At 44.0% G+C, this 25,621-nt stretch overlaps 1 protein-coding gene and 1 pseudogene across 2 annotated transcripts in view; one reads left to right on the forward strand and one right to left on the reverse strand.

Annotated features, from left to right (window-relative positions):
- Positions 1-788: 788 nt before the first annotated feature.
- LOC307219490 (malignant T-cell-amplified sequence 1 pseudogene) lies at positions 789-1,539 on the reverse strand (annotated as a pseudogene). Its single transcript has one exon. The product of its transcript is annotated as a malignant T-cell-amplified sequence 1 pseudogene (transcript).
- A 2,814-nt stretch (positions 1,540-4,353) lies between these two features.
- TAF4B (TATA-box binding protein associated factor 4b) overlaps positions 4,354-25,621 on the forward strand; it is a 51,237-nt gene continuing 29,969 nt past the window's right edge. The window contains exons 1-8 of the mRNA XM_079982670.1: positions 4,354-4,771; positions 17,875-18,023; positions 18,618-18,722; positions 19,362-19,529; positions 19,618-19,740; positions 20,693-20,782; positions 21,423-22,076; positions 24,396-24,525. Of these exons, the coding sequence (XP_079838796.1) occupies positions 4,369-4,771; positions 17,875-18,023; positions 18,618-18,722; positions 19,362-19,529; positions 19,618-19,740; positions 20,693-20,782; positions 21,423-22,076; positions 24,396-24,525 (1,822 nt within the window). The 5' untranslated portion in view covers positions 4,354-4,368. The remainder of the gene's footprint in view (positions 4,772-17,874; positions 18,024-18,617; positions 18,723-19,361; positions 19,530-19,617; positions 19,741-20,692; positions 20,783-21,422; positions 22,077-24,395; positions 24,526-25,621) is intronic.

Consider the following 25,621-nt stretch of genomic DNA (forward strand, 5'->3'; position numbering starts at 1 on the left):
ATCCCTGGGCTGTTGCATTCTGTACCAGCAAAAGCTTCTGAACCGTCTTTAAAGGCAGCCCCATGAAGTGTGGGGTGGAGGAGATGTAGATTTGGGGGGGGGTGTGGCTCGAAGACCAGATGAAGCCTGTGTATCTTCAAAAAAATAGTTGCATGAATATTCCCTAGGAATCACCATTAAATGGATGTCATAATTTTTCAAACTATCTAAGGAGCATGGATAGGCTTATAAAAATTTCATACAGCAAAAGCAACTAAATTGGATTTGTCAATTCACTTACAGGTTGGCTTATTGCTTGCATTTTAAAAGAGTCCCTATTTCTTATAACCTTTATATTTCTGTTGGACAAAGCAACATGTAAAACCCAAGCTTCTTACACAAACCAAAAAAAAAAAAAAAAATGATCGTGGTACGGTTTACTTACACTTCTCAATATTTGGTGCTTGATTCCAATTCCATTTTCAATAATTGAATAGTAACTGTGACATGTTCATGATGTCCCAAAGCTGCATAAAACTTGTATGTCTTGTTTTTTTCTCATTAAAAAGAATTTAGGTGCACTGCACAAGCGAAGGGGGGGGGGGGAAACACCTACAATTATATTGTAATTGCTTTTCCTGAGTAGCTCAGACCAAGGGACTCATATTGTTGAAAGGGAATTCACCAGTCTTGAGCACTTCAGACAGATGGAAAACAATATACTGAATTTCAATTCAGCAGGAGAATATAAATTAAACAGCATATCATCTGAACACAATAACAGCAATTCTTTTGAAGAATTACTAAAGTTGTTTGATGAAGCAAACTTTTATTTACATGCCATTTCTACTTGTTTTCCCCCCAGCATTCATTTGATTTATTTAGCATCACCACAAAGTTTACATTTAGCCACACATTTTAAAAGAAGCATTAAAAACAGGCCCAGCTGAAATCCAATGGATTCTTCCTGCTTCTTCACTTATATGTCTTCATATGCCAGAGACCATCATTTAAATAGTGGATATTCTCAATGCCAATTCCTTTGTTGACCTTCTCAATATCCTCTGTCGACATCTTCATGACTCCAACACACAGGGCATGTTGCTTTCCTTCGGCCATTATTGCCATGATTGTATCAGCAGCAGCAGGATAAAGTTTAGCTCCTGGAGACGTCAGACCAGGGCACATGATATTTGCTCCACTAAGTACAAATTTAATGGCTCCTTTATCAACTTGTTGATGTGGTAGAATGAATGGATATTTATGAAGTAATCTGAGCGTGGGATAAAATGGTCCTTCCCTTTGCCTGAAGAACAACAATTCTCCATTTACTGTGAGGATTTCTATATGTTCATGACAACGTACTATCTTCACAGGGTCTTTCTTTGGCATAATTTGGTTTAGCCATGGTTCGATCCCAGGAAACTGGTCTATCAGCTGGTTCTTAATGCCTTTAATAACTGATGTTTTTAGTTGGATGCAGTTGGACACATTCTCCTTTCCATCAAATTTTTTGAACATCTTGCCGGGGTTTCCGCGAGAGCCCTAAGAACCGAGGGCCGGGAAGGCCAGCGACTAACAGCAGCAGCAGCAGCAGCAGCAGCAGCAGCAGCTCCCATGCAGGCCCTGTTCCCACTCTCAAGCCCACGCCACCATTTCTACTTGTTGATTAGGAATTGGCAGCTGCAGATAAGCAGAAAAATGTTAGATTGTGTTAACCAATTATAGTAGTAGGAAATATTTAAGAATTAAATTACTAACACACTGGGTCTGCATAAGATGATGAACAGCATGAACCACAGACACAGAATTGGCAATGTTCTAAAATGCTTAATGGGAGTTTCAACTGGTAATGTTGAAACTGCTTATTTTTCTTTGTAAAACCTGTCCTTTAAATCATGTTTCTCCATTGTTACCCTTATCTTTTAACTTGAGGAAGGCTAAAAGGTCCGCTACTTTGGGGGTCATCACAACACTGAAACTTTGTTTATGATTTCCAGACTGGAAGAACATACCTTTATTGAGGGGGGAGTGTGGAAGGAAAGTTATTGGTTGCTTTACTGTGGGCAAGAGCCCACAATAATGGTGAGCATAAGGCCCTTCTGGGTGGAAAGCCAGGTGAGAGATGGGGTGGAGATTCTGGATGTTTAAAGATGAAGTCTCAGATCCACACTATTGGATACAAGTGCATTGTCTGCAACATGTGATCTACTTTCTTATTAGGGATTATTCTGAATTAGGGATTATTCTCTCTTCTGTTTAATTTGAAACTGTTAAACTAGTTTACCATATTTGTATAGTTTACTTGGCGACGAGTGATTGCCAAAGAAGCAGCAGCATTGTATGGATTTATTTTTTGTATTTATTTGCTAAATTAACATTATTTCTAAATGTTTCTAAGCTTTATTTTGAAATGTGAAATGCTGTAAGATACTTTGGGCATAATTTGTGGGGTAGTAAGTCCCACTGAGATAACTAAGACTCCCTCCTAGGTAAGTGTAAAAAGTTGCAGTTGAAAATATATTCAGTGGTCCAACAGCAGTTTGTTGAGGAGCAACAAGAATGGCTACTGACCAAAATAAATAAGTAAAAATCCAGTAAAAATCACATGTCAGTGTGATTATTAACACAGGCATCACAAGAGAGTTCAGTAGTAGGTGGTCAAGCAGTCTCTGCAAATGCACAGTTCTGCCCCACTTGCAGTGATATAATGTGCCACTTTAGTTGTTGCAGCAGCTAGTAAACTGGCAGCATAAAATTGCACTGCCTGAGAGTCTTTTCGCTCTCTCAAAACCACATCCATGCTTATGTTTTTTAAAAAGCAAAATGAGGACAATTAAGGATCGTTTCATTAATCTATAAATGTCTGTAAGAAAGCAGAACAGCCTGCCTGTCCTCAAAAGGATGCACCCTGCTTATTTTGTAAGCCTCATGACAAAAATTGAAAACCACTAACTACTTTGTTAAGAGGGACACAGGTGGCGCTGTGGGTTAAAGCCTCAGTGCCTAGGACTTGCCGATTGAAAGGTCGGCGGTTCGAATCCCTGCGGCGGGGTGCGCTCCCGCTGCTTGGTCCCAGCGCCTGCCAACCTAGCAGTTCGAAAGCACCTCCGGGTGCAAGTAGATAAATAGGGACCGCTTACCAGCGGGAAGGTAAACGGCGTTTCCGTGTGCGGCTCTGGCTTGCCAGAGCAGCGATGTCACGCTGGCCACGTGACCCGGAAGTGTCTCCGGACAGCGCTGGCCCCCGGCCTCTTAAGTGAGATGGGCGCACAACCCCAGAGTCTGTCAAGACTGGCCCGTACGGGCAGGGGTACCTTTACCTTTACCTTTTTACTTTGTTAAGAGTAGCCCTAACACAGTAGACTTGTATTGAACCACTAGCCTGGAAGCCGTAAGTAACAAGGAAATGCATGCAGCTCAGTGCAGGAAATTTTATGCAGAAAAGTGAGCAGGTGGGTGCTGGAAGGTTAGAGCTCCATTTCCTTCCTCTGCACTCTTTACGGAAAAACAGCACGCTGCTGTGTTATTCACTCCTCCGTTACTAGTAAAAAGCTTCTTCCTCTTTGCATGCTAGTAACTTTTGGGGTGCTTATTTACAAGGCTGCCTGTGGATGTGCACTGCGCTGACTCCCCAAGTAATATCAATTTAAAGAAAACACCACCCCAAAGCAAACATTTTAAAAGTACAACTCCCTAAATTATAGGCATTCTGTTGGCATTACCAGCTCCACTTACTTCTTCGATGCAACGTGCGCCTTCGGGGAGTGAGGGTGTTTGGGTGTAAGAGAGAGAGAAAACCACCAAGTGCATTCGATTTCCCCAATAACTTTCCGCCTCCGGCGTTCTTCAGCGGCGCGGGGGGCCGTGCTCTCTGCGTGACGCCGCGCGACGCCGCCCAGCCGAGGTTGCCCGGTGTAGCCAATGAGCCGCCAGGAGAGCCAGGGCGCGTGCGCCGGGGAGCCCCGCGTGGCTATATAAACATGGCTAACGGAGAGCGGAGCCGCTTGGGGGCTGTTCCTCGGGGCGGGTCTTGGAGGCGGCGCGGGGCTCCGTAGGGCGTTGCCGGCTCGCGTGCGCCGCTGTGCTGGCTGGAGCCTTCTGCTCCAGGCGAGAAGTGCCGGGCGCTACACGTGCGCGCCTCTGAGGAGGAGAAGCCGGCAGCGGCTGCGTGACCATGTGTTTTCTGCAGCCGTGCCCCTAACTCTTGCTTGGTCCGCGAGCGGTGCAGCCTCTGAGGCAGCTTGTTTCGCTGGGGACTCTGCCGCCGCCGCTTTTGCCGCATCGTCAGCTGCGGAAGCTTCGCCGGCTCCTGGGCCCCCTCGGAGGCTGCTATGCTGTGAACTCGCTCGGAGTCTCCCGCACTTTCCGCCGCGCGCCCTCTCCTCCATGACGACCCCGGGAGCAGCCGCGCCGGGAAGGGTCCTGCCCTCCGGGTCTCCTGAGCTCGCTGCCTTGGCGGCCGGCCCCGCCACCACCGCCGCCGCCGCCGCCTTGAATGGGACCGGGGGGCTCCGCGAGGCCCCGGCTGCGCTGCGCGCCCACAGCACGGCGCCGCCCGCCGCGGCGGTCGCCTTGAACGCCGAAGTTCCCCTCAGCAGAGTCCCTCCTCCAGTCGGCCAGCAGCCCCGAGCGGCGTCCGCTCCCGCGGCGGGCAAAGGGGCGCCTCCGGCTCCGCAGCTCCCCAAGACGCCCGGCGCGGGGACCAGGCTGCCGGCCCCTCAGCCCGGAGCCCCCAAAGCCCCGCAGACGGTGACGATACAGCTACCGGCGAACTTCCAGATCCCGCCGGGTGAGTCGCCTTCTCCCTTTCCTGGCAGCGCTCCTGTTGGATGAGGCCAGGCGCCGCCAAGTTTGGTTTTGTTTTCAGCTAACGGGTCAAGCCATCAGGGACCGAGTGGCGAGTTGTGGGCATCCTGCTGGGATGTGCCTTCTAAACATGAGAGCTGGGCCGATTGCTTCGTGGCAAAGAACTGATTCTCATGCAGACGGTCCCAGGTTCAATTTCTGCTGGGGGGGGGGGAGGACAACTCCTAAGCAAGTTAAATGGTGTTTATTGTGGGGATGGAGTAGCCTTCATCACCCCTTCCGATCTTTCGCAGCACCTGCCCACTGAATGTTGTTGGCACCAAAATGCCAGCCTGTATCTCTGCCTCCCTCCCCCCTCCCCCCGCATTCAATGCAGATTCCTTGGGAAAATCAGATAGGACTTGAAAAAGTTTCCAGCAACCCATCTACAGTATCTGTACTGTATGGTTCACAGCATTAAGTCTTTATATGGAAACACTGACTCAATATTAAGTGAACTTTTTTATGTTCTAGAAGTGTGACATAGACTATCATAGAAGTAAAGGGAGAAAGTTAGTATTGTAAGCCCTTTAAAGTTTCACTTGCTAATCGCAGATCAGTGACTTAAAAGTTCCCAGTGCACTCACACAACTGCATATTTGCGTGAAATGATTCCACTGAACTGTTGCTAAATTGCTCATCTAAGTTATGCTTGTGCCACATATAATAAACTGACATGAACTTTTTTGCCTGCCTGGGGTAGGCTTAGTTTCCTTCTCTTCTCCCTGCCTGCTTGCAAAGATGTAATATACTTGCAAAAGTTTTTCAAAATGTTTTGACACCCAAACTTTTAATGTCGAAGTTTTGATATCTTGTGCTATTAAAATGTGATTTGACGCTAGCTTCAGCTTTGAATTGGTATCATATTTTTCTAATTAAAGTTCTACCTTTTTGAGAAATTGATATTACTCTCATTTACCCAGACTTCTTCATTACTTGACAGGTGCAGGTGGCAGGTGTTAAAATGAGAGAATATTAGTAAGAGGGTATGGATTTGCTGAACAAATTTTCAACTGGAATACAAAAAAGGGAGGTGTGAGGAAGTCATGAAAATAAGTTAATGAATGACATTAGAAAGAGGGACTTTTATTTTTTTCCCTGTTTTCTTTGTATGTTAAACTTTGGTTTTTGTATTTTTCTTTGTGTGTTTTTCGTTTTACTGTTTTGTAACTTTTTTTGTTAAAAACTTAATAAATATGACTTTTTAAAAAGAGAGAATATTAGGAGTTGGAACAAACTTAAATATTAGCTGTTAGACTTTGGTATGGCAGAATTTCTGTGTAGCAAATGTGACAATACGAAAATAGTTATCTAATTAGCACCCCTGGCAGGAGTGCCACTGCAGGGGCCTGTTCAGACATTGCTCTTCTTGTCACCAACAACATATGTCATGAAATCAGGAGCAACTTGATAAGTTTCAGTCTTATTCATTGCTCCCTTGGGTATGCATGAAAGGGAGTGATCATCCTAGGAGATCCTGCAGTTCAAACTGAGTGTGGGTGACCTTGGAGTTGGTAGTTATCTATACCTCGTGGTGCTGCTTGTCTTTTTGAGGAAACATGGCAATGCACTGATTTTCCTGCCCTAATTTTGAATCTGTGCCAATGTATCTGTTGAATGAAGGTCACAGGTTGGTAGAGCAGCTGCAGCTTATTTCCTCCTCATTTGTTTCATATACATTTTAACACTAGTGGCAGAAAAAACTCCTGCATAGTGGTGGCAGAGCTATTGTTGGTCACACACAAACTTTGCCACAACAAACATTACTTGCCATGAGTGCCATTGACTGACAGAGTGGCTGCAGGCCCAGAGCAAGTAACAAGTTGAAAAATGTACCTTACCATATTATCCAAGTATTAATTGTTGCTGTTTGTGCATGCTGCTAGCTGTGTTAAGGATGACTTGTTACATCAAGGCAACCTGTAGTGTGTCTTCACTGACAACATCTGAGCATTACTGAAGGCATCAGTGATAGGGAGAATTTGCTGGGAAAAATATCGCTACCATATTTTTCTACATAATGTTTTCAGTTTTAGAAATTCATTGTTTCATGGGATTAGCTGCATGAAAAAAATACATGCTGAGCTAGGCAGCTAGAATGAATAATAATGCTAGTAAAATGTGCAACCAAAGTCATAATTTCTTATGACTGTTCCCAAGAAAACACAATTACTTATGCATACAGGTATTCTAGCATGCTAAAATGAGTATTTAACAGTTTTTGACACCTTAATTTTTCCCCTCAAGTCTAAAGTGTGTGAATTGTAACATCTTAAAATATTTTGGAGCTGTATCAAAAGCTGCATTTCTGCTCACTCAGACTTCTGTACATGCAATTGAACTTCTCAATGTACATGCAATTGACACCCTCAAAATCAACTCTAGAGGGTTTGGGTGACCCTCCAGAGCAGATTTTTTTTTTTTTGAGGGGGTGCATTAGGGAAGGAGAAGAAACAAAATCCCATGTGTACAGAAATTCACAGCACCCCAAATGAGGGCTGCAAGAGCTGGTCCAAACAGAAAAAAATTAACTGCCCTCCTAAAAAATCAAGCAATGTACCATATGGCTTTCCTATGGAAGGGAGTTCTAGGGATTAGATGCTGCTATAGAATAGTGTTTACAAGCATTTAAATACAGTCATAGAATCATAGAATCATAGAATCATAGAGTTGGAAGAGACCACAAGGGCCATCGAGTCCAACCCCCTGCCAAGCAGGAAACACCATCAGAGCACTCCTGACATGGTTGTCAAGCCTCTGCTTAAAGACCTCCAAAGAAGGAGACTCCACCACACTCCTTGGCAGCAAATTCCACTGTCGAACAGCTCTTACTGTCAGGAAGTTCTTCCTAATGTTTAGGTGGAATCTTTTTTCTTGTAGTTTGGAACCATTGCTCCGTGTCCGCTTCTCTGGAGCAGCAGAAAACAACCTTTCTCCCTCCTCTATGTGACATCCTTTTATATGTCAAAGCTCTCTTTCATTATTTTTATTGAAATATAACACGTTCTTAATCAAATATTTCTATTCATCTATTTTGAGCTGCTAGAAAGAGTTGAGGTTTTTATATAAAGGTAAAGGTAAAGGTACCCCTGCCCGTACGGGCCAGTCTTGACAGACTCTGGGGTTGTGCGCCCATCTCACTTAAGAGGCCAGGGGCCAGCGCTGTCTGGAGACACTTCCGGGTCACGTGGCCAGCGTGACATCGCTGCTCTGGCGAGCCAGAGCCGCACACGGAGGCGAGCCAGAGCCGCACACGGAAACGCCATTTACCTTCCTGCTGGTAAGCGGTCCCTATTTATCTACTTGCACCCGGAGGTGCTTTCGAACTGCTAGGTTGGCAGGCACTGGGACCGAGCAGCGGGAGCGCACCCCGCCGCAGGGATTCGAACCGCCGACCTTTCGATCGGCAAGCCCTAGGCGCTGAGGCTTTAACCCACAGCGCCACCTGCATCCCGAGGTTTTTATACAGCATGTTAAATTAACACGGAGCTCCTTTTTTCTACTTTTTAAATAATGTAGTTAAGCGTGATACATCAAACCATCAATTTAGGGCGATGAAACATCTTCTGATTCAAAATTTTCCAGAAAGTCCCACATCGCTGTTGGACATAGCCATAATATTTTTTGTTTTTCTTACTAAGATTGCACTGCTTTGAAAAACAGTAGTTGATATTGCAACCCACATGAGCGAGACATCCTTGAATGCTCAGCCTCAATGGATTGCCATACGTAGGCAAAGCTTGTTTGTCCTTGTCTCTACCTTTGCCTGTCCGCCACAGTGATTTCCTTTATTCTAGACAAAATGCAATTACGTAACCCAACTGTGCTGATGGTTTCCAGATTTTGTCATGCTTTCTACAACAGTTTAAATTGGCAGCATGAATTTATGCATCTGCAGTCTCCCTCTGTGTCTTAAAAAAAAATTCCAAAGAGTGGCAGACAAGTAAGAACCTGTACATGCATCTCTAGGGATAGCATAGGATGAAATCTACTTTCTGCGCTTTGGCATTAGAAGTGACTTATGTGAGGACTAGGACAATTACCTAATTAACACATGCACTCTCTATTTTTTGAAGCAATTCTTTTTAGATGCAAGCATGAGCTACAGTAGTCATTATCGTGGAAGAATCATCCCCTTCTACTAGGGAATAGATAGATAGATTCTTTATTGTCATTACACAAGTGCAACATTGCACAAGTGCAACGAAATTGGATGCCATCCCTTAAAAACAACAAAAGCAAAACAACAACAACAACCAAACAAACCACATTCCAGCCACACCCACACCCACACCCATCAAACTCCCAGGTCACACTATCGAGTTACAGCATTTAAAAAGGCCACAGCTCTTGGATAGAAACTATTTTTCAGTCTATTTGTCCTTGACTTGATGTTTCTATATCTCCTGCCAGAAGGCAGTAGTGCAAACAGACTGTATCCCGGGTGAGATGCATCCTGCAGGATGTTGTTTGCTTTCCTAAGACAACGGGAACCGTACAGTTCTTCCAAAGATGGGAGAGGATGACCAATAATCCTTTGGGCTGTGGTTATGACCTTCTGGAGCACCTTCCTCTTCCTAGCTGTACAACTGGAGAACCAGGCACAAATACAGTATGTGAGAATGCTCTCTATGGAGCCTCGGTAGAAGGACACCAGCAGTCTCTCACTCAGATTGTTCTTCTTTAAAAGTCTGAGGAAATAAATTCTCTGCTGGGCCTTCTTCACCAGAGCAGTGGTATTTGCGCTCCAAGTCATGCCCTGATCGATAGTCACTCCCAAAAACCTGAATTCCGCCACCCTCTCCACCCGTTCCCCTTTGATATACAAGGGCTGAATGTCCGCCTTTTTTTTCCTGTAATCCACCACCAATTCCTTGGTCTTAGCCGTATTAAGAGCCAGATTGTTCTCTCCACACCAAACACAAAGCCGCTCCACCTCGTCCCGATAGGCGGACTCATCCCCTCCTGAAATGAGCCCCACCACCGTAGTGTCATCAGCAAACTTGATGATTTTGTTGCTGGGATAGATGGCTGTACAATCATACGTATAGAGAGTATAGAGCAGGGGACTCAACACACAACCCTGTGGTGAGCCGGTGTTAAGGCTAAGGGCTGTGGACAGCTGTGGCTAAGCTGTGGTTAAGGCTAAGGGCTGTGCACAGCTGTGGCTGTGGAGTGCAAACAGACTGTATCCCGGGTGAGATGCATCCTGCAGGATGTTGTTTGCTTTCCTAAGACAACGGGAACCGTACAGTTCTTCCAAAGATGGGAGAGGATGACCAATAATCCTTTGGGCTGTGGTTATGACCTTCTGGAGCACCTTCCTCTTCCTAGCTGTACAACTGGAGAACCAGGCACAAATACAGTATGTGAGAATGCTCTCTATGGAGCCTCGGTAGAAGGACACCAGCAGTCTCTCACTCAGATTGTTCTTCTTTAAAAGTCTGAGGAAATAAATTCTCTGCTGGGCCTTCTTCACCAGAGCAGTGGTATTTGCGCTCCAAGTCATGCCCTGATCGATAGTCACTCCCAAAAACCTGAATTCCGCCACCCTCTCCACCCGTTCCCCTTTGATATACAAGGGCTGAATGTCCGCCTTTTTTTTCCTGTAATCCACCACCAATTCCTTGGTCTTAGCCGTATTAAGAGCCAGATTGTTCTCTCCACACCAAACACAAAGCCGCTCCACCTCGTCCCGATAGGCGGACTCATCCCCTCCTGAAATGAGCCCCACCACCGTAGTGTCATCAGCAAACTTGATGATTTTGTTGCTGGGATAGATGGCTGTACAATCATACGTATAGAGAGTATAGAGCAGGGGACTCAACACACAACCCTGTGGTGAGCCGGTGTTAAGGCTAAGGGCTGTGGACATATGTGACCCCACTCTAACCCTCTGAGAACGTTCTGACAAAAAATCCAAAACCCAGAGACAGGTGGAGTTGGAGAGTCCAATCGCCTCTAGCTTGGACACCAGTCTATGGGGGAGGATAGTGTTAAAAGCAGAGCTAAAATCCACAAACAGCAGCCTCACATAACTCCCCGGCTGCTCCAGATGGGACAGAGCAGCATGGAGAGTGATAGTGATAGCGTCTTCCGTGGATCTATTTGCCCTGTATGCAAACTGGTAGTTGTCAAAAGTTGATGGAAGACAGGAAATTATATGACGGCGCACCAGTTTCTCAAAACACTTCATGATGATTGGAGTCAGTGCAACTGGTCTGTAGTCGTTCAAACTACTGATTGTAGATTTTTTAGGCAGAGGAACAATAGTTGACGACTTCAGGCAGGGTGGGACAATAGACTGGTGTAAGGACTTGTTGAAGATCTTAGTAAAGACCTTCGCCAGCTGATCCGCACAGCCCTTCAACACCTTTCCCGTGATGCCATCAGGTCCAGCAGCCTTCCTCGGATTCACCATCCTCAATACCTGTCTCACCTCATGCTCCTCTACAGTGAATGAGGGGCCCCTATGGGCTGGTGGCTGTAATACCGGCGTCTCAGGTGGCTCCTTCTCGAAGCGAGCAAAGAAAAAGTTAAGCTCCTCCGCCAGCAAAGGGTCACCATCGACAGCACCAAGGTTAGGTTTGTAGTTGGTAATATGCTGAATCCCCTGCCACATCTGTCTTGTGTTGTTACTCCTTAAATTATCCTCAATCCTCTGCCTATAGACCAGTTTTGCCCGTCGAATACCCCTCTTCAAGTTTGCTCTTGCCACACTGTAAAGCTGCACCTCGCCCGACCTGAAAGCCCTATTCCTTTCCCGCAACAGGCACTGGACCTCTCTATTCATCCAGGGTTTCTGATTGGGATAAAACCGGATGGATTTATTTACTGTGACAGTGTCTGTGCAGTGATTGATATAGCACAGAACTGCCGCCGTGTGCTCCTCCAGGTCTAAACGATCGAAAATATCCCAATTGGTTCTCTCAAAACAGTCCTGCAGCTGGTGGATAGCACCTTCAGGCCAGATTTTAACAGTCCTTGATATTGTGGGAGCCCGTTTCCTGAGTGGGATATATGCTGGTACCAGGAACAGAGACATATGGTCGGACTGGCCCAAATGTGGCAGCTGTAAGGCCCTATAGCCGTGATTTACATTCGAATAAACTTTATCCAGTGTCTTGTCCCCCCTTGTGGGACATTTCACATGCTGATAGAGCGTTGGGAGCACTGTTTTAAGTTCAACATGATTGAAGTCTCCCGCAATGATGTGCACAGCTTCAGGATGCTTGTCTTGCTGGCTGCTAATAAGGCTCTGCAGGCATCCCAGAGCCAAGTTGGCATTGGCATCTGGTGGCACGTACACACCAGTTAGCATAACAGCTGTAAACTCCCTAGGGAGATAGGCTGGTCTGCATTTAACAGCCACATATTCCAAATCCGGTGAACAGTAACTGCCCACGGTCTTAGAATTATTGGACCAGCATTTGTTCACATATACACACAGCCCCCCTCCTTTGGTTTTTCCGAAGTCCATGCCTCGGTCATGACGATGTACCACATAATGCCTCCTCTATAATGCCTCCTCTATAATGCTGATAGTATTAGCACATTTAAGACAAATCATTCTGATTAATTGGGGGTTTTCCTTTTAGTCTTGCATTTTAAAATCAGCTAAACTTGTCAATTAATAAAAATGGGATTCTGCAATAGTGCCAAAATAGAGGGTAAAATATAATATTGGGTAGACACTCCACTGCACTGTAAAGTCCATGTGACCCACAGTGAAGTCCGTAATGAGCAGCATATGGTCCACCAGCAGGCTAGCGCTTAACTATAAGGCTGGCTGTATGCAAGTTGCTGAAACCAACTTAGAAATTGTACCAGCAAGCTTATCTAGAAGTTACTGATTTTGTTGTTTTTTTCTGTTTGGTCGCTACTTTTTCTTGCTTTCTGTTTGCTACTGTTTCTGCAACTTGCTTCTTTTGACTCCTTTTGTAAACAGTTGGCTGAACAGCACATGTGCTTGACGGCTCTGGGGAGTTGGAAGCACTTTGCCTCTTCTCCATAAAAAATACTGCAGATCAGGATTTCCTTGGGTCTAGACTGGGGATGTCTAAAATGCTGGTGGCAACTGTTAGTACAGGCTAGAGCTGCAATTCTCTTAACTACCTTGCAGGGAGTGTCAAGAGTGTTGTGTCATCACTTGTAGCCCATTATTCATTGTTCATACAGTTGCACACACAAACACAATAAAGCAGTATTTCTTTAAAATACAACTTACTATATCATCGAATACACCGGCACCACTTTAGCCAAATCCTTGGGTGAAAATGCACTTTTTACATGCTGTCAAAAGTCTGTTGTCATTGGTACTGATTGTACCTCAAAGGCCAGGGTATTCCAGAGAGAGTTGTGAGGGGGCCTGCTATTGAGAAAGTTGTATTTATTATACAGTACAGGATTAATAATGTACTGAAAGAACTTATTTGCATTCTGCACTGGGAATGGTTGTTCTTGCACACTATTATTGCCATTACTCACTAAGGTAACTATTCTTGAACTTGGCTGAAGAATTGGGAAGTAACATTTTCTGCTTTGTAGTCAGCAAAGGCTGGTGCTCTGAAACAGCAAAATTGTGGAAGCTTATGAGCCAGGCCCAACCTTCCCCAACCTGGTGCCCTCCAGATACTTGAACTGGAACTCACCTCACGTCAGCTGCAGCCAGTGAAGCTGTGGGGGTGATGGGCATCATAGTCTACACCTGGAGGGCACCAGGTTGGGCAAAGGTTGCCCTTGAGCAGGGGCAAGGTAGCCAAGTTTGCTGATGGCACTAAATTGTTCAGGGTGGGTAAAACAAATGGGTTGTGAAGAGGCAAATGCAATTCTGTGTAAGCAAGTGTAAAGTGATGTAAGTTGTCGCAGAAAAACCTTAATTTCATATTTTAAGAATGTGGGGTCTGAACTTTCTGCTATGAGGAAAGGCTAAAACATTAGGGGCTTTCTCAAGGGTTTCAGAAAGTTTTCTGATGCATAGGAAATTTATACAATTCAGAATTTCCCAATTTCTAAAAAAAACAACCCCCTCCTAATATCCCAAATTTTACAATGGGAACCATTGAACTTTCAGCCTTTAGCATTCAAAGGGAACTTGTCATAAGTGCCTTTGTAGAGGTCTCAGCTGATTAAGCCACTCCAGTAGCATTTTACTGGGTTGTGTTTTGAGGACCTGAGTGTGCTCCACAACTTACTTTCATAGTTATTCTTCCCCATGCCTGTCTAAAATGCAGGAACAGGTAAGTGGAGGCAACAGAGGGAAATATTAAAATCGATCTTAAGTTCTCTGGCACAATAATAGCTTCTTGCTTTGAAAACCAAAGCAGAAGTATATTGCACTACTGCATATATAGTTCTGCATATATAGTTCTGTTCAGATAATTCCTGGGTTGACTTAGCAGTTATTAGAAAGATTTTCAAAGCTGATGAGCAAGATAGCAATAGCTAGGGTACCTGCGCAGTGACACTTTTGTTGCTGTTACCAAACACTGCCTCCTGTGGAGCGAAGTAGCAAATAGGTTTTCTTCTGGTAATGTGTTGCTTACCTGTTCTTGGGATTCTTCCAGATGTGCACTGTCCCCTTCCTTTCTATGCTCAGGGGTACCCAGCCTCCTAGGCAGCTGTTCTAAGGCAACAGACATCAGGCCACCACACACAGTGCTTGTTTCGGTTCAACCCTAGAACTGTTTTTCCAGGCAGGTGTTCAAATGTGGATGAGTGTTGCAGACTAGCGCTAGATAATCCATGTTCTCAGGCACTTGTGATAGATACATGCTTAGAATTTCATGAAGGGAAAACACACACTTAACTAGCTGCACCATTAGATGGCAGTGTTGTACAACTATGTTGCAGTTAGCGGACAGGATTATAACTATTGCAGAGCCATGTGCTTCATTCTTAAGGACATTTGGACACATGATGCAAAAAGTGCCTCTTGGCCTTTTATGCAGCCCATGTATACAAGTGAAAAATAAATGTAGGGTAGAAAGTAGAACAAAGGCACCAAAGCTTTGTGGTACCCAGGCTACCCTATGTAGATTGTGTATTTTGTACTGAGATGTCAAAGCATTTTTTGGTGTGTGTGCGTATGTGGTTTTTTTTACAACTAGGTCCTGTGCATGCATACTTATGAATAAGTGTCAGCCTGCATGGTAAACTTATTTAGACATGTGTGCTTAGGACTGCAGTTTCAGGTTTGCAAATTGCAGATGAGCATGAGACCCCTAATTTGCAATTTTGTCTTCATTTATACTCCTGTACCCAGCACTTCTTTACCCACACCTTTGGGAGTTGCTGATAGTTGGAAGCACTTGGATGTTTCTTACTACCCCTCTTTACACACTGCTACTCTTTTTGTGGGACGCGGGTGGCGCTGTGGGTAAAACCTCAGCGCCTAGGACTTGCCGATCGCATGGTCGGCGGTTCAAATCCCCGCGGCAGGGTGCGCTCCTGTCGTTCGGTCCCAGCGCCTGCCAACCTAGCAGTTCGAAAGCACCCCCGGGTGCAAGTAGATAAATAGGGACCGCTTACCAGCGGGAAGGTAAATGGCATTCCGTGTGCTGTGCTGGCTCGCCAGATGCAGCTTGTCACGCTGGCCACGTGACCCGGAAGTGTCTGCGGACAGCGCTGCCTCCCGGCCTCTTAAGTGAGATGAGGCATTGCTCTGACTAGTTTCTCTTTTCCCTCTCCCTCGAGACCAACATAACCAATGGCTCAGCCCCTTCCATTTTTCCCTGTGATGTGGATCCCCCTCTCTCTGAAGCACCCCTTCCTCCCCAGACTCACTATCCTCTTCTCTGTCTTCTGAGGAGGACTCAGTATTGAGCAGTGGAGATCGTTCCCTGTACCCTCTAATTCTTTCCTCCCTCGCTGCCTGCAGTTCCCTGACAGGTACCTTTACCTTTACCTTTTACTCTTTTTTTATTAATGAATTTTATATGTTTGCTATTTATCATACAGTTTCTGTGAAGGGTGAACTATAACGTCAACAATAAATTAAGTTTCAAGCATTTCCTCCTCTGAAGCCACAGTTGCTGTAGTTTTCCCATATGTTTACCAGTCCCCCTCCTCTTTTCTTTCTTCTGCCTTCTCTTCTGTTACTTGTGCCCTAGTTTATCCTTCCAGGCTGTCCCGGATCCTTCTTCCTCCCCCAACTTGGAACTACACATACCAATTAAACCTTTTCTCTAGCAGTGGTCTGTAGCTGAGAGAAGATATCAAAGGTTGGCCTTTGTTAGGCTCTTGACTTGCTACCTGCAGAGTAGCTGAGGGAAGCGTTGGTGGGGGTGTCAAGAGCTTTGAGATGGTTGTTTCTCCCTAGGGAGAAACAAAAATGGGGTTTTTGAAAGAAGAATCACTTGATGGTGTTGTAATAGACAGCCATACCACTCTCTTTAGAAACAAACAAGCTTCACAAGGTTTTGTGTTGGTTTTGAAGCAGCCTTGGTTAGAGGGGACAATAGAGCAGCACTTTCAGCTCTCTAAGTTCTTGTTCTCTAACGGCACCTACCATTTAGAGGATTTAACAAGTACCCAGTGATTACGCCTGAAATTATTGTAACTTTAAACATCCACCGCCCCTATGTGGAAAGGAGGAACATACCTTTCTGCATGGTTTCTTGGCCCTTTTAAGGATAAGTTGGAAGCCTTATTAAAAAGTATATTTAGCAGGGATGGGGAACTTTTGGCCCATAGGACAGTCTTGGCCTGCAAGGCCATCTCCCCCAAATGTAGGATTTGTGATATCGGCTAATGGGCACTAGGGCTGGGTTAAATCCTGTGTTGGCAACATGCCCCTGTTCCAGCGGTGAATAGTTTGTGGAAGTAGGATTAAGAAGAAGAGTTTGGATTTGATATCCCGCTTTATCACTACCCAAAGGAGTCTCAAAGCGGCTAACATTCTCCTTTCCCTTCCTCCCCCACAACACCCTGTGAGGTGAGTGGGACTGAGAGACTTCAGAGAAGTGTGACTAGCCCAAGGTCACCCAGCAGCTGCATATGGAGGAGCGGAGACGCGAACCCGGTTCACCAGATTACGGGTCTACCGCTCTTAACCACTACACCACACTGGCTCTCTGGGGAGGGGTGTGTGCCTATGAGGCAGACTTCCCCTTACTACTTTAATATCATAAACATGGATAAGTGCCTTAAAATTGGTATTAAAATGTTAGATTCTAGAGTTGTATATCTAATTAAAAATTCCTGATTTGAGCAAAAGAAGGCATTCACCTTTTTTTTTAGAATGAACCTTGTCTGGTGAAGAATATCAAGCATGAGATTTCTTGCCTAAAAAGAAACACATAGGTGGTCTCAGAAGTGTGCAGTCACACAGCATTGTCTATCAAGACTATGACAATTACTTTTTAAGTAAGGCAGGACCTCCCCTTGGGTGCATCATGCTCCAACATTTTGGTCTTTTCAAAGGCAGGTGAAAACACACCTTTGTCCAGGCCTTTGGGGCTGGGTGCGAGGTGCAATTTGACTTGTTTCTCCTGGCTGCATTTTCATTTTGTTGTGGTTGCCGTTTGATTTTGTTCGTGATTGTTTTGTGTTGATTCTATATATATTCATGATTTTTACGTGTTTGTACCCTGCCCTCAGACCCCTGAGTGAAAGGGGGAGGGTTATAAATATGTGTAATTTAAAAATATTTAATACAGAAGCCATTGCAGGACTAACATTGCGGTGTGGCATTTTCTTAACATCTCTATATTGCAAGCTGTGAGAGCAGAGATGCATGACTAAACTAGACCAATTCAGAATTTATTCTTAAATATGTTTGATGGATTTTTAAAAGGTCAAACAAAAAGCTACGTCTGTCATAACACTAACTGGAGCACAGCAGGAATGTAGTAGTCTGCTGTTTAAACAGAGGAACCCAGAAGGGAAATGTGCAGTAATATAGAAGCAGTGTAATATTGCATAATTCATGTACTGTTTATGCTGCCGATTTCTTGCTTAAAAGTTTGGATTATACAAACTCAGATTTATGTACTTGCTCTTAAGACTGTGCAGTGGAAGGATCTGATAGTATCTTCTTTCCTGCAGGAACGGTTCTTGTCAGAAGCAGCACTGGACAGCTGATGCTGCTGTCCCAACAAGCACTTGCTCAAGTTCAAAGCCAATCCCAAAAGAACTCAATTGTACGACAATCATTGCCTGCAAATGCACCTACAGTCAAAATACAGACTGTACAGGTAAATACCTCTGTAATAGCAGTTTTGTTGTGTATTTCTTCTGCTACTATAGCTTTTCACAGGACTTGGGCCAATGTATGTCACTCTCAGGGATATGGGTGCAGCAGTGAAGTGAATCTAGTCTAGATGCAGGAATCATTTCCATTTTCTGCTGGCACCACTTGCCCGTACGTAGGAGCTTAAACAACTTTAAAATGTTAAGCCTTAATTGCCTATATAGTACAGTGATTTTCTGTTCTTTCTTCTGCATTCAACTTGCTCATACCAGCTATCACTGTTAGTTACTACATGGATGGAAAAATTTCAATACTTAGAAATAAAAACACTTGAACAGTCATAGCCTGAAATGCTTCTTAAGTCATAGCATTTCTGCCTATCCATAGAAAGAAGCCTTATCTACTTGGCGTGCTACTGGATCCTCTTCTGCATCATTTGCATCTTCCTGTTCAGAAAAGGCTTTTGCCCAGCATACTTGCAGTTGGGACAAATAACACTGATGTGTCCAGTTAGAAGGAAATGGTGCTCGGCCGCTTACCCGATATTTCCTTTTGAGGCTTTTACCTAACAATATATATTCTATTATCTTTCTGAAAGAATTCTGGAACTCAAGTACTGAAAGTATCAGCTGCTCCTCATACAACAGTGACTCGGACAACTCCTTCTGTTAATTCTAATGTTAAGAAGCCTGCTGTAATCCAGGTATGACTTTCTTGTTATTTTCTGGCACTTTTAGCCCACTGAGTCACAAATCTAATAAATGGCCAGGTGGCTTTATAAATCATGCTGTGTGTATTATTTTTTTTTTTTACACGTACCCAATGGTGCACTTGCCAATGGAACTCAAAACATACTGAGGAACAGGAAAACTAACCCCCTCCCTGGTCATTTGCCTCATTCAAGTTGCCATATGGGTTGGGTTAGTCATCCATATTCCCCAGCCTATGGTAGTGTCTAATGCCTGAATCTGACTGCAATAAAGGAGTCTACCCCTAAACATAATGCTTTATGAGCTGTCTTCAGTGATGGTCATTCTCAGCTCCTGGTGGTTGATGGAAATGTGCATGGTTGTTAGGATTACTATCTGTCAGACAAAATCGTTATTGCTAAATCTAAATGTAGGTTCACATGAGCTAATCTGCATGCATGATGTGTAGCTGTTTGCTTTCTCCTAAAAGTGTGAATGGGAGACATTAATGGAAAGTTGTGTTGGAGGGTAGTAGGCACCAACACCAGTAGAACAAAGGTGCCTTCCTGATTCTAATATTAATGTAGCAGCTTTAGTTTTGCTTTTTCCTGTCAGAATTGAATTTAGCTACTTAAATGTTTAATTTCTTCCAGTCAATAGCATCAACAAATAATAGCAGCACCACAGTTGTGGCTGCAAAGTCTTTGGTTACCGGACCAGTGGCAAAGCCTCCTATTTCTGATTCTTCTGTGCTCTCTCTTGCTACGAAGCCGGTCTCTGACACAGAAAGTAGGACAGTAGCACAGGTCAGCACCTCTAAAGTTAGTGCAAAGTAGTCTAAGATTGCTTATCTTTCCCAGTATTTCAGAACTGAACAGAAGTTAATTTACTCTTTTGGCTTCCTATCAGGAAATGCTGGAAAATGTGGAAAAGTGCAAAAACTTCCTAGCAACACTAATAAAACTGGCATCCAGTGGGCCTCAAGCACCTGAAATGGGGCAGAATGTGAAGAACCTGGTACAAAGTCTGTTGGTAAAAGTTCATCTGCAAGTATTTGTGCCCTGATCCTAAATGTATTTACTCAGAAGTGATTTGTGTGCACACAGGAAATAAGGGTGTGAAGTACGGGATGGATTAATTACATGGGGGCATACTAGAGGCCACAACGTCATTGGCTACGGTGCACAGTGGGGCATGGAATAAGGCAAGGATCCCAGTCATCAGGCAGCCTGGCTGCAGGCCAATGTTTCAGTCCTAGCCTGAGTACTGGGACAACATTCAGAGAGAGGCAGGATTCTCAGGCACACCATGTGAGGCACTCTTGCAGACCTCTCAAACAATGAAAGGCTCCTTTTCCCCCAATAAGTTTTTCTATACCATGTTTAGATATGCATGTGCCTTAATGTTGGAGTGTCATAACTGCCAGAAGCTGATCCCATTCTTTTTCACAGAGTGACTGGTGTAGAGTGTATGACATGGCAATACTTCTGTAGCTGTTTTTGCTTTTCCTGAGCATGTCAGAATAGGCAAGTTAAATACTGCCTGTTATAGTAACACATGCTGCAAATACAGGTGGGAAACAGGAAAGAGAAGCTAAACAAATAGGAAGGGTTTTGTTTTATTTTACCTGCTTCTGGATACAAACTAGGAGAAATTTGACTCTCTGCAGTCTGTCTCTCTAGTCATGTGGCAGAAATATTGCACAATTTTTTTACCGCCTTGATACATTTCTAAGTTTCTAGTAACAACTTAGAAATCTAACTTATTGTCTGCAGTTGCTGGTTCTTAACCAGTGAAGAATTAATCTTAGATTCCTTTTGAGAGCCTGCTGATACTGTACACTTTCTTCAATTTAATTGTTGAATAGAATATTCAGCGTATGAAATTGTTAGTACAAGAAAGTGAGTGAATTGGTGGGTTCAGTTTAGGCACATCTGGAGAAACGACACGTTACATTTGTGCAACCATTTCCTTTCCTATCTAGGAAGCCAAAATGGAACCTGAAGAATTTACTAGAAAACTGTACATTGAGCTAAAGTCTTCTCCTCAGCCCTATCTTCTCCCTTTTCTCAAGGTATGTCTAAATGAATTTGCTCCCCATTTTAAGTATCAAAGTGGTGATGGTCCTTGATGGCTGGGTGAAAGGTTGTTTTGAAATGTCAGGAGAATTAATTTGTAAAGCAAAACACACTGGGACTCAGCATGAAGTTGTTGGTGTGGGAAAATGAGCCTCTCCAGTGAAATTCTGTCCATGCCTCCATGGTGTTGTGATGAGAATTGGGACTCCCCAAATCTGTGATATCAGACCATGTAGTGTGAGGCTAGCTGGCACAAACCTGCATGTACAATTTCGGTAAATTCTACCCATTCAGGGGAAACTTCCTGCCCATTCAGGTTCTTGTGGCTTTCACACATGCAACAAGAGCAGGACTTCAGGACCAGCTTCATAAATGTGTCTGGGATGTTGTCCAGTGTGCTTAAGTCTCCTCTCAAAGTGCAGATTTGTTAATGATTGCAAAGGCAAACAGCCTGAACTTTAGGATCTTCCTTGAAGATCAGATGTGATAATTTGTATTGTTTAGCTGGTCTGCTAGTTATCTTTTTAATGTTTTAGCGGTGACACTGATACTATTCAATGAGACACAGTGTGGTGTCACTGGTGGAAGGAAAATGCAGGATCTTAATTTTTTTCTATTGCTTTCTTCCTTGCGTAGAAAAGTATGCTTGCCTTACGGCAATTAATGCCTGACGCGCAGGCCTTTATACGGCAGTGTCTTCAACAATCAGGACCACAAACAGCTCCTCCTATTTGTAGCACAGCATCATCTGCTTCTTCGGTACCTGCTGCCAGCACTCCTGTGACTGCGACCTCTCTTAAAATTCCGACGGGGATACCCTCCCAACAGACTTCAGGCCCAGTCCTCTGTACATCAGGAGTGACAAGAGGATCTGGTTCTCTTCAGCTTGTTCAGACCACACCTGTTTTGTCAGGGACACTCTCCCTTCAAGGTGCCAGTCCCGTTCCCTCCACTAAACCAACTACTGTGAGAGCTGTACATCCAGTCTCCTCCACTGCAATGGTGGCAACTGGTACCACTTCTCTCCAGGTTGTGAAACCAGTCCATACCCCTGCAATGTCATCATCACCTGCATTTACTGCTCCTAGTTCTGTAAAGCCACCATCTTCTGCTGCAGCAACATCTCTACAAGCTCTGAAGCCAACCTTGACTACTGCTGCACCAACTGCTACAACAGCAGTGACCGCGTCTCTCCAATCCATAATGCCAGTTGCTGGGAAACCAATCACGATCAGAGTTGTCCATCCCAGTTCTGTCCTTTCCCATTCAGCTCAGACACAGGCTGTAAAGGTAAAGTAGCTGATAAGTTTATCTTGCTCTTGATCTGTAAAGCTCTGAAGTTTTCTAACCTTAGCAGTTCAGCCGAGCCAGCAATTCAAAGGCAGTTTATCAGCATATAATTAAAATGGCACTTGTTCATTTGCCCCTTATGTACCTTGCATAACTTGACACCTGAGATGTCCATTGTAAAAGGTTAATAATATATGAGGAAAGGGGCAGTATGGAGATATGTGAGTACTAAGCAACATTGAGGAATATATCTGTCTGATAGTAGTCCACTCAAAGAATCAGGACTGTTTAGCACCCATCTCCATGAATAAAACTCTGGCAGATACTAAACAGAGCAGCTTTCTAGGTATTTGACAATGTAAACTAAGCATTCCAATACCAGAACTTTACTGAGCATGAATACTTGAACTGCGTGTGTGTTTGCACAGTTCACCCATTCTGTGTACTTGACCATAGACAGACCATTATATCTTGGCCTCATTCCCATAATACAGATTGGGGGGGATATGGTCTACTTTACTGGGTTATTGTACAGATTAAAGACTATGTTACATACTTTGAATGTTCAAGGGCTGTACAAATGTTAAATGGTGATGGTTGTCTCAGCTCCCCACTGCTAAGTCTGTCTCATTTGAAGTCACCATAGGTACTGTTGTTGGACATCCCTTTTCTCCCTGATCTACCAACTGAAAGAGATGTTAAAGTTACCGTGCAGTTATTTTCTGTTTGATAAGGAGAGCAGGAAACCTTTCACAGACAAATAAAAGAAAACACTACTTCATGTAGCACATAGTTAAGCTATGGTACTTGCTCCCATGGGAGGCAGTGATGGCTGCCATCTTGGATGTCTTTAAAGGAGGTTCAGGCAAATTCAGTGGCTACCAGTGGCTACTAACTGTGATGGCTGTGTTGTGCCTCCACGGTTGGAAGCAGTGTGCTAGAATCTGCAGGAGAGGAGAGTGCTCAGGTCCTCCTTGTGCATTTCCCACAGGCATCTGCTTCTTGGCTACTGCAAGAGCAGGATATTACACAAGATGGGCCATTGGCCTGATCCAGCAGACTTTTCTTAGGTTATTAAATTTGCAGTGCTGCAAATTGTACATACACAGTGTGTGAAGAGCTCCATTATTAGGTATCAGATACGGCCTCTTAAGGACAGGGGTGTTTTTTCTGTCTGATCTATAACGTTTTCTGGACTGTTCTGTCTCTAGAATTGGTGCTCTTCATCCTTGGGATCCTTAGACATTGTGGAACAGCAACTTTAATAATTCCTGAGAGTTAGGGCTAAGTGACAGCAGATGATGGGATCTGTAGTCCAGCTGGAGAGCCAAAGTTGAAGAAAACATCAATGTTTCACTTGGCAGTTTTAAAATGCCCATCTAGTTCTTATTTCTAGAGGTTCACGTCACTGGGAAGATTCTAATTACATCCCATGGAAATGGAACAGTTTTACCCTGATTTTTCATGTTTGGGATGGGGTTAAGCATCTCCTGCTTTTGGCATAAAGTTCACACCATTCAAACTTCACCACAGAACCCCTACATCAAACTTGTTAGTATTCTGGAAAGCTGTTGAATATGTGGGAGCAGGAGAGGTTAGAAGGCACTTTTAGTCTTGTAAAACATTGTGGGTACATAATGTCTTTAACTGTGAGCCATGGCAAAATGGCTTCTGATATTTGCCCTTTTGAGTCGTAGCAGTAGGTAGCTTTGATCTCATTTTATGATCAAACAGATTTATTTAAGATAATTTCATCCTGCTTTTTGACATTATCCCCAAAGCAGTTTCATGTGTTTAAACCAACATCAAACAGCCAATAAAACAGTAAAAAAATTGAAGAGGAGCACCAGCAGTTTGACACAAGTTCATAAATTCACCAGATCCACAAATCCCTTCTGAAGCAAATTCCAGCTGTCCTAAACAGGAAAGACCAGGGGGAGAAAGTTTCATAATCTCATTGGTGCCACTGGGAAGGGCCTGTTCCATATTGCAAACTTTGGCGCCTCTGATAGAACAGAGAACACTGAGCAGTGGTTCTATCAGTGTCTTTTAAGTGTGCAAATAAGTTTATATTGGAATGCTCACAAAGCATGTGTCCTGCCAATATGATTGTACCCATTATTGCTGGAAGAGGGGCAGTGTAGTCAGACTTCTTAAAGCCATTTGACATCCTAATGTCATTTACAAGCTTGATCTTGGATGACTTGGTCAGCCCTGATGCAAGTGTTGCACTTTCATGTGCATGACTAACTTGATCTAATATTGTGACTGTTTAGGTTTGCAATGTGTGCTGAGTACTTTTATGTGTAACTTTTCCAGATAGTCCAGCAGCCTTCAGGAAGTATCTTGAAAAAAGTCACACTTGAACAGGCTTCACTCCATGCTGTGAACAAATCAGGTGAAAAAATGCCATTAAACACTTTGATCCAGTCTAGCCAGCTTCCAGCAGGTACAGTTAAAAGTTATCTGGCTGATTTCAGACCTCATACCCAAACCATGGCTTGCCTAGTTTTCTGTGAACTGCCTTGAGACCTCCGGGTATAGGGCAGTATATAAATTCAAAAAATTAAAAAATAAAAAAAATTGATTTGAACCATTGATTGCACACCATGCTGTTTCCACTTTACAAATGTATCACTGTGCTTGGTGGGGTGTCCTGCATTTCAGTGGGTACAGCTCAATGTTTTGTCTGATGTCAATAAGCAGGGAATTCCAAAGTGTCCAAAGATTGTTTTCTTACAGCTGTGGAACTAGTATTATGTGGCACCTGTAATGGCACCAGTTCCACATATCAAAGTGGTTGAGTGGGCACATTTGGGTTAAGGTGATCACGCAACTGAACTGCTCCCTAGCCATTAAGGGCTTTATATACTTGGCCAGGTAAGAAAATGACAACCACTGCAGATCTCTGAGCAGGGGTGTTGCATGCTGACAGATTCTCATGCCTGTCACCAAGTGAACTGCTGCTGTATGCACTAACAGCAGTTTCTGGGTTAAGCACAAAGGAAGCCCCACATAGAGTTGCTTGGTTGCAGTAATTCAACTCTGAAGTCACCAGGTTCACAAAAATGTTTAAAACGGGGATAAGGTAGGCTTGGGCATCTCTGTTAGTGTTGCACACTGTAGTTAATTGCAACATGTTACTCAGCTGCTAAGAAACTGGCACTTGTTGCCAATTTTCCAGGCTCAAAGTTGTAAACAACTTGGGCCAAAAATACATTAAGAGTTTGTCTGATTCTATGTTCCACCACTGAGATCCTCTGATGACGAACTTCTAGTGGTTCCACTTACCTCTGATGTTTGTTTGGCCTTTACTATGAGCCAGAACTTGGTTGTGGCAGTTCCAGACCTGTAGAACTCACATCCAGAAGAGATTCAGCAGGAACCATTTCTCGCTTTTTTCCAATGTCTTTTGAAAACTATGTTGTTCAGACAGGCCTTTTTAATATGAATTATCTCTTTTTAACCTTTCAGTATAGGTGCTTTTTATTTTTTTTATGAATGTGTGGATTGTATTCCTAAATGTTGTATACCAATTTGATGTT

Source organism: Podarcis cretensis (assembly GCF_951804945.1).
Source record: "Podarcis cretensis genome assembly, chromosome: 7".
NCBI classification, from domain to species: domain Eukaryota; kingdom Metazoa; phylum Chordata; class Lepidosauria; order Squamata; family Lacertidae; genus Podarcis; species Podarcis cretensis.